General features: G+C 39.5%; 1 protein-coding gene across 2 annotated transcripts in view; it reads left to right on the forward strand.

Annotated features, from left to right (window-relative positions):
* Window positions 1-5,763, forward strand: part of LOC107873099 (outer mitochondrial transmembrane helix translocase) — a 20,801-nt gene extending 15,038 nt beyond the window's left edge. Inside the window, exons 3-5 of one of the 2 annotated variants that reach the window (XM_016719825.2) lie at window positions 3,777-3,935; window positions 4,263-4,558; window positions 5,395-5,763. In XM_016719825.2, the coding sequence (XP_016575311.1) occupies window positions 3,777-3,935; window positions 4,263-4,558; window positions 5,395-5,619 (680 nt within the window). In that variant the 3' untranslated portion in view covers window positions 5,620-5,763. The remainder of the gene's footprint in view (window positions 1-3,776; window positions 3,936-4,262; window positions 4,559-5,394) is intronic. The other variant, XM_016719826.2, reaches the window with a different exon arrangement.
* The last annotated feature ends 8,812 nt before the right edge of the window (window positions 5,764-14,575 follow it).

The following is a 14,575-nucleotide window of genomic DNA, read 5'->3' on the forward strand; positions in this document are numbered from 1 at the left end:
CCCCCCAGACCCCACTAGGTGGGAATACACTGGGTTTGTTGTTGTTGTTGTTGTTGTTGTTACTGATTTGTGACTTTGTCTTAAAACCAGAAATAATGTAAGAAAAGTAGCAGCCAAGTGTCACCTAGTGAAATGCTAGTAGAGGCAAAAAAATGTGTTGTTTTCCCATCTGGTTAAAGCTTTAGAGAGTTTTGGTACCTGTGCTGGTGTGAGGTAGCTAGTACTCAAAATAGTTATTTCGCAGAGCTTGCTCAAACACCATTATCATCCAAAAAAAAAAGTAGGTAAGAAAAGTGAAGTATTTATCACCATGGATCTTTGGCTGATTTGAGGCTTGATTTTGGGTGGAAAGGGAGATAGTGGAGTTAATTAGCCATTAGTTCTGGTGGAAGAAGCAATGTAAGAAAGAGAATTGCTTTTGTTGAAGAAACAACAACAATATAATCCCTTGCTCACCAATACACTCTCGACACATGAAAGCTAAAAACACCGATTAGATAAGCGAAGTACAACAGTGCCATATACAAATCTAAATATACACCCATATAGCGTCTTCTTCGAAGAGTTATGATGATGTCCATAGAGGCTATTGGTTCGGTTTAAGGAATGTTGAACGGGTGGCACTTTTGGATTTTGCTCGGGCATTTGGATTGGTGGTAGTTCATTCGAACTTTCCCAAGAAGGAGGTCCACTTGGTTACCTTCTGAAGTTCGGTGGCCAAGACTCAGATTGACTTCTTGCTCCTCAGGAAAGGAGATAGGGGTATTTGTAAGGATTGTAAGGTCTTATTGAGTGTGAGTCTCGATCCAGCATAGACTTTTGGTGATGGACTTGGAGATCATAAAGGAACGAAGGAGGAGAGGTATGGAGGATCAACCGAGGATTAGATGAGGCATTTTGACTTTGGCTAGTGATTTTAATACAGAGATAAGTTGATGGCGAGGAAGGCTTGGGGGAGTGCAGGGGATGTTGATAGTATGTGGGACGAGACTGCCAAATGCATTAGGGAGACAACTAGAGAGGTGTTGGGTGTCTCAAGAGGCCACTCGGGCAAGCACCAAGGGGATTGGTGGTGAACAAAGAGGTGACCAAGGGGATTGGTGGTGAACAAAGAGGTGAAGGGGAAGGTGGAGGCTAGAAGAAAGCGTACGCAAAGCTTGCTGAGAGTAAGGATGAAGAAGATAAACGAAAGAACAGGGAGTAGTATAAGATTGCTAGGCGAAGTTAGCGGTCATGAGGTCTAAGCATGCTTCTTTCGAGAGTTTATATGCAGCGTTAGATAGTAAAGGTGAGGATAAAAAGTTGTACAGGATCGCTAAGGTTAGGGAGAGGAGGGCTCGGGACCTGAATCAGGTGAAGTGTATTAAGGATGTGGACGACAAAGTTTTGGTGGTGGAGGGTCGTAGTAGAAAGAGATGGTAGTCTTACTTTCATAAGCTCTTGAATGAAGGTAGGGATACTAGCATTGTGTTGGGGGATTTGGAGCATCCCGAGAGGTTTCGAGATTATGGTTATTGTAAGCGCATTGAGGTTGAGGAGGTTAAGGGGGCTATTCGTAGAATGCGTAAAGGTAAGAGCGGCAGGGCCAGATGAGATTCCGATGGATTTTTCGAAGTGCACATGAGGGGTAGTTGGAGTAGTTGACTCGGTTGTTTAACATAATTTTCAAGACGGCGAAGATGCCTGAAGCTTGGAGGTGGAGTACGATGATTCCGTTGTATAAGAATAAGGGTGACATTCAGGATTGCAACAATTATAGAGGTATCAAGTTGTTGAGTCACACTATGAAAGCTTGGGAGAGAGTGGCAGAGTTGAGGTTGCGGAGGATTGTTACTATTTCTGAAAATCAGTTTGGATTTATGTCAGGGCGCTCGACTATTGAAGCCATTCATCTCGTTAGGAGACTGATGGAGCAGTATAAGGAAAGGAAGAAGGATTTGCACGTTGTGTTTATCGACTTAGAGAAGATCTATGATAGAGTTCCCACAGGGAGGTTCTTTAGAGGTGTTTGGAGGTTAGAGGTGGACCCATGGTGTATGTTAGGGCGATAAAAGATGTGTACGACGGAGCCAAGACTCGGGTTAGGACTGGGGGAGGGGACTCGGAGCACTTTTCCGTCTCGATGGGATTACATTAAGGTTCTATGCTTAGTCCGTTTCTTTTTGCCTTGGTAATGGATGTTTTAACGCGGCATATTCAAGGTGAGGTGCCTTATTGTTTGTTTTTTGCGGATGTGTAGTCCTGATTGATGAGACATGTAGCGGAGGTAATGCTAGATTGGAGGTTTGGAGGCAAACATTTGAGTCTAAGGATTTAGGTTGAGTAGGTCCAAGACGGAATATTTGGAGTGTAAGTTCAGCAATGTCTCTCATGAGTCCGATGTGGTTGTTAAGCTTGACACTCATTCTATCAGTACCAGAGATAGTTTCAAGTATCTGGGGTTTATGATTCAGGAGAATGGAGAAATTGACGAAGATGTCACTCATCGGATTGGGGTAGGGTGGATGAAATGGAGGTTCGCATCCGGTATCTTGTGTGACAAATAGGCACCTCCCAAACTTAACGGAAAGTTCTATAGAGTGGTGGTTAGACCGGCTTTGTTGTATGGGGCGGAGTGTTGGCCTGTTAAGAAGGCCCACATCTAGAAGATGAAGGTGGCGGAGATGAGAATGCTTTGGTGGATGTGTGGGTGTACTAGGAAAGATAGAATTAGAAATGAGGTTATTCGAGATAAGGTGGGAGTGGCTTCTGTGGTAGCCAAAATGAGGGAAGCGAGGTTGAGATGGTTCGTCATGTGATGAGAAGAAGCATGGGATGCTCCAGTGCGGAGGTGTGAGAGGTTGGGTAGAGATGATTTCAAGCGGGGTAGAGGTAGACCGAAGAAATATTGGAGGGAGGTGATTAGACATGACATGGAGCAGCTCCAACTTATCGAGGACATGACCCTGGATAGGAAGTTGTGGAGGAGGCGGATTAGGGTAGAAGGTTAGTTTGAGTTTAGGAGGTTGTATCTTCTGGTGTGTTACTTGGAGTATCTTATTTATGGTATTATTGGATATGTTACTTTCTATTATATCTTGTTCTTTTACTATTCCTTATTTAGATTGTTTTATTTTGGGCCGGGGGTCTATCGGAAACAACCTCTCTTACATTTGAGGTGGTGGTATGGACTGCGTACACTTACCCTCCCCAGACCCCACTTGGTGGGGAATATACTGGGTATGTTGTTGTTGTTGATATTATTAGATCCATACTAATGCACTGTGGCTAGATGAAGAAGATTGGCTCACTTAAATAAGGGGGGAGGGGAGTACATGATGCAGGCTAAAAATACGACTAAGGTAGCATTGTCCATGGAGAACCCATGGAAGCTATAATGGTCTTCCCTTTGTCTTAATAGCAAAATGAATCTTGAGGAAAAGAATCTGTGACCTTTGTTATGCTACAAATCTAGGACCTAGGAATTTCGTCTTGAATTCCTCATCAATAACCCCTAAGTTGAGATCATTTTAAGCCTTAAAGCCATAAGTATCATATCATAATGCTAATTACATTCTAAGTATTCCTTTACGGCTACCCTTACTTGAATTCTCTGTATGATGGCTCATGTGGATGATTTGTATATCCGTTATGTCATGTAATGTCTTAAAAGTCCTTTGAACCTCGCTCTAGTGAGATTTTCTTCTTTCTTAAACTGAAACTCAGTTGCCTGGTTCTATATTGTGTTTCAGCATGGTGTTATACTTAACTAATTGATAATCTTCTGAAAATTGCAGTTGCTGCCGTGTTTAGTTTGGCACATAAACTCCAGCCAGCAATTATATTTATTGATGAAGTCGATAGCTTTTTGGGCCAGCGCAAGACTAGCGATCACGAAGCATTAACAAATATGAAGACTGAATTCATGGCTTTATGGGATGGTTTTACCACAGATCGTAAGTACACTGCTGAATCAGTTGAATACATTACCACTAGTTTTCTCCCACCTAGCAGAAGAATTACTCGCACATACATATGTATGCATGTAATGTGTGTGTGTGTATGACTATATGTATATGCTGTATAGAGTAGTTGATTGGTGAACTTCATATCACTTCTACTACTCAATCTTAAGATAGTTGGTTTCGGCATATAAATGCTCACTATCCATTTCTGTATCTCTAGGATCCATCATAATTTGAGATGGTCTATCTTTTATCTAGTTAATGTGGTCTAGCTACAATGTTCTGTCGGCTTTAATCATTGTCAAATGCCTGATGTAGAGAATGCACGAGTGATGGTTCTTGCTGCAACTAATCGCCCATCTGAGCTTGATGAAGCAATTCTTCGCCGTCTACCTCAGGCCTTTGAGATTGGGTTTCCCGACCGCAAAGAGCGAGCCGAGATTCTGAAGGTGATCCTGAGCGGAGAGAAGGTGGAAGATAACATCAACTATGACCGCATTGCTAGTTTATGTGATGGATACACTGGTTCAGATCTTTTTGAGCTCTGTAAAAAAGCTGCCTACTTTCCTATACGTGACCTACTTAATGACGAGAAAAGTGGAAAGCCTTCCAAGGTTAGTATTATTTAATTATTCTTGAAATTCTAAGCTGAATTTATATTGGCTTAGAAATGCTTACCTCGGTAAGCAACCTATGGCTTATCTTATCCATTGATACTTGTGGCTTAGGGTTCCCAAAAAATAGACAAATAAAGGAAAAAGAAAATTAAGATTTCTTTGAAATATAAATTGATCTTTTCTTTGGATTATGAAGAACCATGGGTGTTCAACTTGAACTGCTCTAGTTTTGAGCTGGTCTGTACACCGTTGACACAGAGGGAGGCATCGGTACCTAGAGAAGGAACCTCTTATTAGAAGTCCCCCTCTTTTGTGATTCATTAAAATTAGTTTTGTGCATGGCTGGCCGTTTCATTTTTGTTTTGTTTTACCTCAAACTCTGATTCTTTTTTTGTTTTTTTTTAAATTTTGTTTAACCTCAACTTTGATTTTAATGTCCTTGAAGAAAAAGAAACGCACTATTAAGAGAATGGAGAATCCTTTCATTTTTGTTTTGCTATGTTTAGCACCCTCACACACACACACGCGAAAAGAAGAAGAAGCTAGTTTGCAACTGCTGCTGTGATATAGGTAGTGGTTGATCCTGGATTAGTGGACTTGTGCTCTTGAGTTTGATGTATTGTAGCACCTATTTGTGACGTTGGTTTATGTTATAATTGTTTATTTGGTTTATGTTTGCTGTGTATTTGCATTGAGAAGCTTTGCTAGGAAAAATTGACAGTCAGTGTATTTGCACGGGATTGTGAGGATATACTTGTTTTTTCAGTTGTATTTTCTCAAGTGTCACGGGACAAAGCTCTTTGGGTGATTTTTTTGTTTTGTTTTTCTTCTAGCAGGAGCCAAGACCATTATCAGAATCCGATTTGGAGAAAGTTATAGCTACGTCAAAAAAGACGCAGGTTGCTGCAAATGAATACAACTCCTTACGCTCACAATTGGTTGGATTGTCAAGACAAACAGAGACGGATGATTATCCAGTCCAAGCTGCAATCAGCGAGCTCTCTAAGCTTGTGGTTTCACAAATTTTAAATCTCCAGGCAGAAAACCAGGATTCTTAACTGTCAATAGCAATTGCTAGAGAATGTTATAGACTGTAAGATTTTGATCGTGTCTTGGTTATGCTGAGTGCCAATATACTTTCTTTTCAAGCACCGTGTGCTGTTATCCACCTTGTTAAATTTATAACAGTAGTCATTTTATCATTTCTTGATGTTCACTGCATAGGGTGAACTGTTGTATGCTCATCTAATGTCTAATGAGAAACCGAGCTACATGTCTAATGAGAAACCGAGCTACATATTGCCCTGACACTTCCAAAATGTCTTGGGTGTGTGTTGAATCCTTCAAAAGTTGTGCATTTTTGAAGGATCTGACACGGATGCAACAACATTTTTGGTGAATCCAAGCAGCATAGGTGTCGGGGACATGCATATTTGGGAAATGGAAAGGTTCTGTATGGCTTTGTCTTGGAGAGTGCCGTGTTAGGTTTTCTGCTATTGTATTATACAGGATAGTTGATTGACAAACTTTTCTGTTGCTAGGTGAACTGAATGTTTTAAGTTAAAATGTACAATATATTAGGCTACCTAATATAGCTAGGTGTGATGCCCCAAAGTTTTGGGGCCTGTCACTCGCCAGGATTGTGCGTGCCAACTAGGCCGCAACCTTGTCAGCTATGCAGGCAGCATGTGCTGTGGGAATATGCTGAAGTCGAAGATGAGGCAAAGGGGCATAACATGAGGCAACAAGCATCTATATATGTTGCATGACATGTCCTAAGAGTGAGGCAAAGGGGCATAACATGAGGCAACAAGCATCTATATATGTTGCATGACATGTCCTAAGAGTGCCAACGTGATTTGGAGAGGGCTTGGTGTGAGCCCAAGGGGGCGGAGGCATGGTGAGGATCGTGTGCGGTGTTTGATGTCAGCGCCGTGCCATTTTGAGCTACAAGTGGAATCTAACAAACATACCCCAATTATAGACTGATTTGGGGTCCAACCTACAACCCCAGTTGGAAGGGTGTTAGCACCTTGCCACGGGATACTAATAATGCTGTGTCAACCCTAATCTGGCAGGAAGACTCATGAAATATATATATATATATATATATAATTGTGTCAACCCTAGTCTGGCAGGAGGACGACTTACCCTACACTGGCCACATAGTTCTGTAACTCAGGGATTGCTACTAAGGATCAAACCCTTTACTGGCAGGAATGCCTCCATCCCTGAGTTCGCTCGGTACTGAATCCTACTTCCAACTGAATTGACAGTGATTACTAGACTGTACTAAGCTTGACTGAACTCACGCTGATTCTGTTAACTGATCGAATGTGACTATTTGGAATACTACGGGATCATTTTAGTACGATTAAAAATTAAGTAAGCAACTAAATTTTAGGTATACTATACCCCCAGGACTCGATAGCATAATTAAAGGAACCATATCACAAGTTTAGAGCACTACGATTAGGATGTCGTGCATAAATCATTCACATAAGGATTTTGTCAAACACTTAGGGAGCATGGTTCTTGAACATGAGGAAAATAACATGGGATTATCATGATTACAATATTCAATTCACAATTCATGGGTTATGACATAAGGAGTACATAAATCAACACACATATTAGTTTATTTACTTGAAATTCATAATCTTCTTAGTCTAAAACCCATAAAATCAACACATGCATGAACATAATTCAATTTAAGAATATAAATCATAATTTAAATCTTGTAAAGGGGTTCTTGAACTCCAAGGGTAGAAGGAAACCCAAGGATGAACACCAAACATACCTGAGTAGTTGAATTCTTGAAGTTTCTTGGAAATTTTCTTGGGAATTGATCTTGAATTTTGAAGGCTAGAGTTTTCTATTTGAGAGAGAATGTTCTTGATTTGAGAGAATTTGAATAAAATAATGATTAATTAGGCTATTAGGGTATTAATCTCGTGTTTTGGACTGATTAGGGTCATGGAAAAAAATCCAACTTCCCGTGAAAAGAATTAATTTTTCGTCACTGAAAATCTTAATTTTGGCCATCACCGTGACCTAGTTTCCATCGCGGTGAGCCACTGGATTTTGAATGCATGTGTATCCCATGGACAAGTGCGAAAATACACTTTGACACGATGCGGTGGGATCGCGTTGCGTTTCTAAAAATTGACGAGTGCGAACTGGCACTCCTCCGCGACGCGACGCTTATTGTGGTGCTTCACTGGAAAATGCCAATTGGGAACTGAAACTTCACTGCAAAGCGGTACTATCGCGGTGATTCACTGAAAACTAACGACTGCCATTCTTGGGGTCACCGCGATGCGGTGTTGCTCATATTGAGCTACTGTTTTCACTAAAAGTCCCATAACTTCTCACTCGAGTATCGAATTTGGGAGAAATTGATATCATTGAGAAGATTATTCAATTTTCTACAATCTAGTGGGTCTTGAGCTGGAAAATTCTGTGTAGATAAAAAGTTATGCTCGTTTGAAATTGACTAAAGCAACATTCTTGTCGAAAACTCAATCGGTATGGGATATTTTGATTCATCAAATAGCTGAGAGTTATTTGGGACCTTAATATGCATCAAAATAACTCATAAAGATACCAAAGAACCATAATGTACTATGCGTGAGCTTGAAACATGATTCTAGCATTGGTTTGGATTTTTGGGGTATTACAGTGGATGAAATCAAATCAATTTGATTTGGTTTTTAGAAATTATGGCGTGTTTTTTGTTTTTTGGGGGTTATTGTTGTGGGTAATGGAACAGTTATTTTTGTTCGGTGTGAAAATGAATCTACGGAGTGCTATTAGTTCAAAAGAAAATTGTCTGGAGCTGTAATTCCAAAAAAGGTTGTTGGAAGGAATTTGATAGGGTTTTGAATTAGACTTTGGTAATATTATTGCACAGTAAAGTGTTATGCTTTCTGTAATGTAATGAGAGAATTGAATTCGGGTTCTATAGTGTGATTAATAGACGAATCACTATTTATTGAGGCATAGTTGTTCAATACACCATGCCTGATAGTCCTAACCAGAATGGTGTAGCCGAAAGGCGAAACCGTACTTTAAAAGACATGATGAGAAGCATGATGAGTGGAGCTAACTTACCTGAGTTCCTCTGGAGTGAAGCTATTAAAACATCCATGTAGATTCTTACTCGTGTCCCTTCCAAGTCAATCCCTAAAACCCCTTTTGAGTTGTGGGCCGATAAAAAACCTAATTTAAATCATTTTTTGAGTTTGGGGATGTCCTGCGGAGGTAAAGGTATATAACCCTTCAAAAAAGAAAACTGAGCCTAGATCCTCGCGTTATTTTTTCATTGGTTATCCAGCTCATTCTAAAGGATACAGTTCTACTGTCTTGCACGGGGAACAACAATAGTTGAATCTCAAAATGCAAAATTTCTTGAATTTGTGAATATTGCATGAAACTAAGCATTCATTAAACAAAATATTTAATATGAAAGATCAAGGAGAGACATCATTTATTTTGGCATTGAAATTTGATAAGATAGATCCGATAAGTCATTAGGGCTTTCACAAAAGGCCTATATTGATCGTATTTTAAAAAAATTTCAAATGGAAAATTGTAAGCCCAGAGATGTCCCTGTGGTGAAAGGTGATAACTTAATCTTAAACTTGTGTCCCAAAAATGATCTTGAGAAAGATTCTATGAAAGATGTGTCTTATCCAAGTTTATTTTCGCTGCATTTCTTGTTTATAGAGTGTTAATTTTATTTATTTTTTGATATTGGCTGAAGTAAAGTCAGCTAAACTAATGCCTTCTTAAGAATGTATTCTAGCGGCTATGTTATAAAAATTCATTCATTTATTTAGTTTCATATGCTTAGATTAAATAATATAAAAAATTATTTATTTTATGAAATTAAAAAAATTTACGCTATTGTTTATAAAAGATGTCGAATTGTTATTTATTTATTTATTTATTTTATTTGAATTTGATTTCATTTGAATTGTAACTAAATCAAATTTATAATATTTTTAATTATGTGGTTAATTACTGTATCACATGAGCAAATTAAGCAATGGCATGTTGAATCCCTGAGATTGAATTTGTTTTGTAAATTAGGGTAAATAGTGTACACCAAAGTGACCTATTTGCTTTGCTTTATGAGACTTGTTTAATCCATTTCGGGGGATATCACTAAGTTAGAACATAGAATGATCTGCCCAAAGAAGATTTATTGTGTGTTTTAAATTAGTATTGTGATGAGCCCCATTTTGTAAAAATATTTTAATTTTAACATATTTATCTGCCCAAAAGTGATAGGTTTCTAATATTGAAAATATTTTCCTGCCTTTGCCAAAGGAGGGCTACTTGTTGATGTTATGGACTCATCATTGTGATAAGATTATTATTCTTATGCCTTACTATTTTGATAAATTCATTCATGTTATGTTGTGAAAAATTACCATTTATTTGAATAATAACAATGCTGAAGTGGTGGTTCTATCTGGCTCTAACTTTAAGCGATAGAAAGAAGATCTTGAATTTACTTTGGGCATGGCTGACATAGATTAAGAATTGCGTGAGGATGAGCCTCCAGCTCTCACTGATTTTAGTACAGCTGCTGATAATTTTTTTATGCTAAGTGGGAGTGATCTAATAGGCTATGCATCCTTGCGTTTAGGAGGTCGATTGTTGAGCTCCTCAAAAGTGGCTTGCCTGAAACTACCAATGCTAAAAAGTTTCTTGCTCAAGTGGAAGAAAGGTATCTGGTATCTAATAAGGCTGAGACTGGGCAACAGATGGGACCCTTTGCCAAATATCTACAAGATTATGGCATCTAAGGATTCTTTTAGGATCATTATGACATTGGTAGCCCATTTTAATCTTGAGCTACATTAGATGGATGTAAAGATAACTTTTTTGAATGAAGAGGTTTACATACAACAACCCCAAGGTTTTGTTGGTAATGACAGTGAACATCATGTGTGTAGGTTGAAGAAATCTATCTATGGCTTGAAGCAAGCTTCTCAACAGTGGTACTTGAAGTTCGAGAAAATTATCATTTCTATGGGGTTTAAGGAGAACAAGATTGATCATTGCATTTATACCAAGATCAGTGGGAGTAAGTTCATCATTCTCACTTTAATATTGTTTTATTATTGTAACGCCCCAAAGTTTTTCCTAGCTATATTATTGTCCCTAAAGTATCAAGAATTGGCTTCTAGAAAGATTATTACTTTTTTTCCTGTGGAATTTCTTAGATTTCAACTTTTCATTACGTAGATAATCAAATAAATTTTTTGTCGACATAAGATTCGTCCAAAACGGACACTCGGTGAAGGAGTTATGGTTAATTTAAGTCCTAGTCGTAAAACACCGTCATTCCTGTCCTTGGCGCATCGCGGAGAGGGTGTAAATGACGATGGTCAATTTCCAATGAGACTCCGCGATGGTGATGCGTTGTGGAATGGGCCAAATTTCCATTCATCAATTTCCAATGAGCCACAGTGATCGTGGTGCGTCGCGGTAGCCCATGAAATCGGGCTCTCAATTATATTTAATATCCGTCTCATTAAGGGTATTTGGGGTATTTTCCAACCCCTTAACATCTTGAACACAGGATTTAATCCCTATTACACCAAAATACACCTAATCTCACCAAAATCCATCAAGAACTCTTCCTAGGGTTTCAAACAAGAATCCCAAATAACTCAAGATTTAACCGTGGAATTTCAAAACAAATTGGAGATTTGGAATCCCTAAGCCGTAGGCATCAAGGAGCATCCTTTTATTTATTAAAAAGAAGTACACGCGGTTTTCCTAAAATCTCATGGGCATACAAATCATGATTTTAAGAAAGGAGTTTTCAGATTTATGAATACATTCATGTTTTAGAAATCTTGACGGTATTGTTTTGGTCTTTTGACCTTCCCCCACATTGATTCGAAATTGTATCTATATGTATGCTTGTGTTTTAAGGTTGATGATTTAATTGAGAGCATGACTTATGTAAAATCCCTCTCTTGTTTTGATTTTCCTTTACTTATCATATGTTATAGATGTTTGGAATGCATCCTTGAAAACCATGGTTTAAAATGTGTTGAATTGTGTTATGATTGGATTAAGATTTGGATTTCAAAAGAGAGAGTAGTTATGTTGATAAATGTTGAAAATATTCGTATAATAAAAGAGTGCATGATTTTGCCAAAAGCACATGACCACCATAAGTTTAAAGGATTCTTGCATAGTTTTGATTTATGCTTCAGAACATGAAATCTCTTATACTATTTGCATGTTTGGGTGGTCTGAACTATGTTTTAATGAAAGATCATGCTTATTGTACTATGGCTCAAAAATAGGACTTGCAAGTCTTGGTGTGACAACACTAATTCAGATTATGCCATGATAATTCAGAACAGAATAGAATGCATGTTTGAAATTAGACTTTTCAGATGTTGAAACTAGAAAAATGCATGAATCAGAACAGAATAAAATTGGGCATAAAGAGAGCTTAGGTGGTTCCCCGAAGAAGGCACGAGTTCAGACAACTCGTTGCCCGAAACCATGATTTGCCAATCCGGGTATATTATATTACGCTGGCTAGTGCCGTGTGGCGTATCAGAATTAGAAACTCCAACCCTTGCGGCACACTTGAGTTAGGGGCTTCCCCACCGAGTCAATGGCGGATTCCATACAGCCCATGGAATTTTAGAATTGTAGGGGAGTACCACCTAACTCAAAAGTAATACAAAGAACAGACAGTGCATTGACAAGAATGACTTATGATTTTCAGAAAGTGCCTATGTGTTTTGAGAACTGTTTATGCATGATGTTTTAACAAATTGCTCTCCACCATTTCACTTATATAAAGGTTTTATTTTGGATTAATTTGCGTACCAGTACATCTGTATTGACCCCCTTTCTCCCTCCAGGTTCTGAGGCTCAATCTAGGGGTCCAGAAAAGCAATAGATTTTATCAGACAGAGTTGCAGTGCCTAGTTGGTGAGCCTTCTTTAATCTAGAAGGTCTGTTTACTTTCAGACAACTATTATTAGATATGATTTTGATCTACTGGGGGCCTTGTCCTAGTTTCAGACAGTCATCAGATTTTCATGTAGTAGAGATTTTGCAGATTGAGTCAGATGTTATTTAGATGTAGTTGATTTACAGTTTCCATACTTATGATGAATTCAGAATTGACCATGTTTCCGTAGAAGATTATGTTTCTGCATCTTCTTTTATTACATGAACGTTGTGCATGATTACCAGATAGAGAAGGGTGTTTTGGGCCTTCATGGTTTGGGATGTCCGTCACGGCCAGGCCCTAGTTCGGGTTGTGGCAAACTTGGTATCAGAGCACGGTCCATGGTCCCAGGGTATCTGTGAAATCGCGTCAGGTAGATTCTTGTTCCACACTTATAAGCAAGAGACTACTGGGCGTTTAGGAATGTTTCTCTGTTTTTGATTTACTTTGTGCTTTAGTGTCTGAGATAGAATTGTCCCTTAATCAATGATCTATCGTATTTCAGAAAACAGTCATGCCTCCTCGTCGTTCCAACAACCAGGATACTCAGGATGATGAAGTTCGTCCTACCCATGGGATGCGGACCCAAAATAATGTGCACACCCCAGAACCTGTTTCTACTCCGGGAGTGCCTCCAGTCTCGACCAGTCCTCCTCAAGCTCTAAGGACAAATGTTAACCATCCTCAATATTCTCAGAGAGACATATCGAATGCAGAATTCAGGCAATCCATTCACATATTGCACAGCTGGTAGCCGCACAGACTCAGAGGTCGGAGGATATTGGGTCTGCATCTGTTACTTTAGAGGCTACTAGGTAGGCCAATTTATGAGGATGAACCCGCCAAAATTTTTGGGCTCTAAGTTAGAAGAGGAACCACAGGATTTCGTGGACGAAATGGAGAAGATTTTTAGAGTAATGCATGTGGATCAGGTGGAAGGGGTTGAGTTAGCAGCGTACCAACTTAAAGATGTAGCGAACCAATGGTATAATGAGTGGGAAGAGACTAAGGGTGAGAGTGTTGAGCCCACAGTTTGGGAAGAATTTGTGGAAGCTTTTCTTGACCGGTTCTTTCCTCTAGAGTTGAGGGAAGCCAAGGCAGAGAAATTTATGAATCTTAAACAAAGGAAAATGAGTGTCTAGGAGTACACTCTAAAGTTTAACCAACTGGCTCATTTAAACCAGAAATGACAAGTAATATGAGAGCCCGGATGAGAAAGTTTACATCCGGCCTTTTCGATGATCTAGCTCTTTAATGCCAAGGGGCAATGTTAAATAGGGATATGAACTTTGCTAGGCTGTCAATCCACATGCAGCAGGTAGAAGAGAAGAAAAAGAAAATTGTCGAATCTAGAGAGAAGGACAGGCAGGCAAAGAGAGCCAGAACAGCGGATCAGAACCACAGTCAGTTACAGAGCGGTAACTGGGGCAGTAAATGGAAAAAGAAGTTTTGGAGTAACGCACAGTCTGCAGCCAGCGCCCCAGTGCCCAGACCCCCAGTTGATAGACGATCTCACAGTTTTCAGACTAGTCATGGATCCAAAGCTCAGGATACTCAGTCCCAGGGCAATGTGGCTCAGCAGCACCATACTTTTCGATGGTGCGAGACTTGCGGTAAGCATCATCCAGGAAGGTGTCATCAAGGCGCATTTGTGTGTTATTCTTGTGGTCAGACCGGTCACTTTCAGAGGGATTGTCCATCTGCACCACCACCACCTCAGAAGGGTACCACATCAGCTGCCGGGAGCAGTCGCAATTGGTTATATGCTTTGACCAACTGCCAGGAGGCAGAAGCCTCACCAAATGTTGTCACCGATATGTTACGAATCTTTTCCCGAGATGTATATATGTTACTTGATCCCGGGTCTACCTTATCTTTTGTGACCTCATATATGGCTGTTGGTTTTGGGTTTGAGCCCGATGTGATTGCTGAACCTTTCTCTGATTCCACTCCAGTGGGTGATTCTGTTGTGGCTAGGAGGGTGTATAAAAATTGTGTTGTGTCTATTCTTAGTA

The sequence above is a fragment of the Capsicum annuum genome, chromosome 6, assembly GCF_002878395.1.
Source record: "Capsicum annuum cultivar UCD-10X-F1 chromosome 6, UCD10Xv1.1, whole genome shotgun sequence".
NCBI lineage: Eukaryota > Viridiplantae > Streptophyta > Magnoliopsida > Solanales > Solanaceae > Capsicum > Capsicum annuum.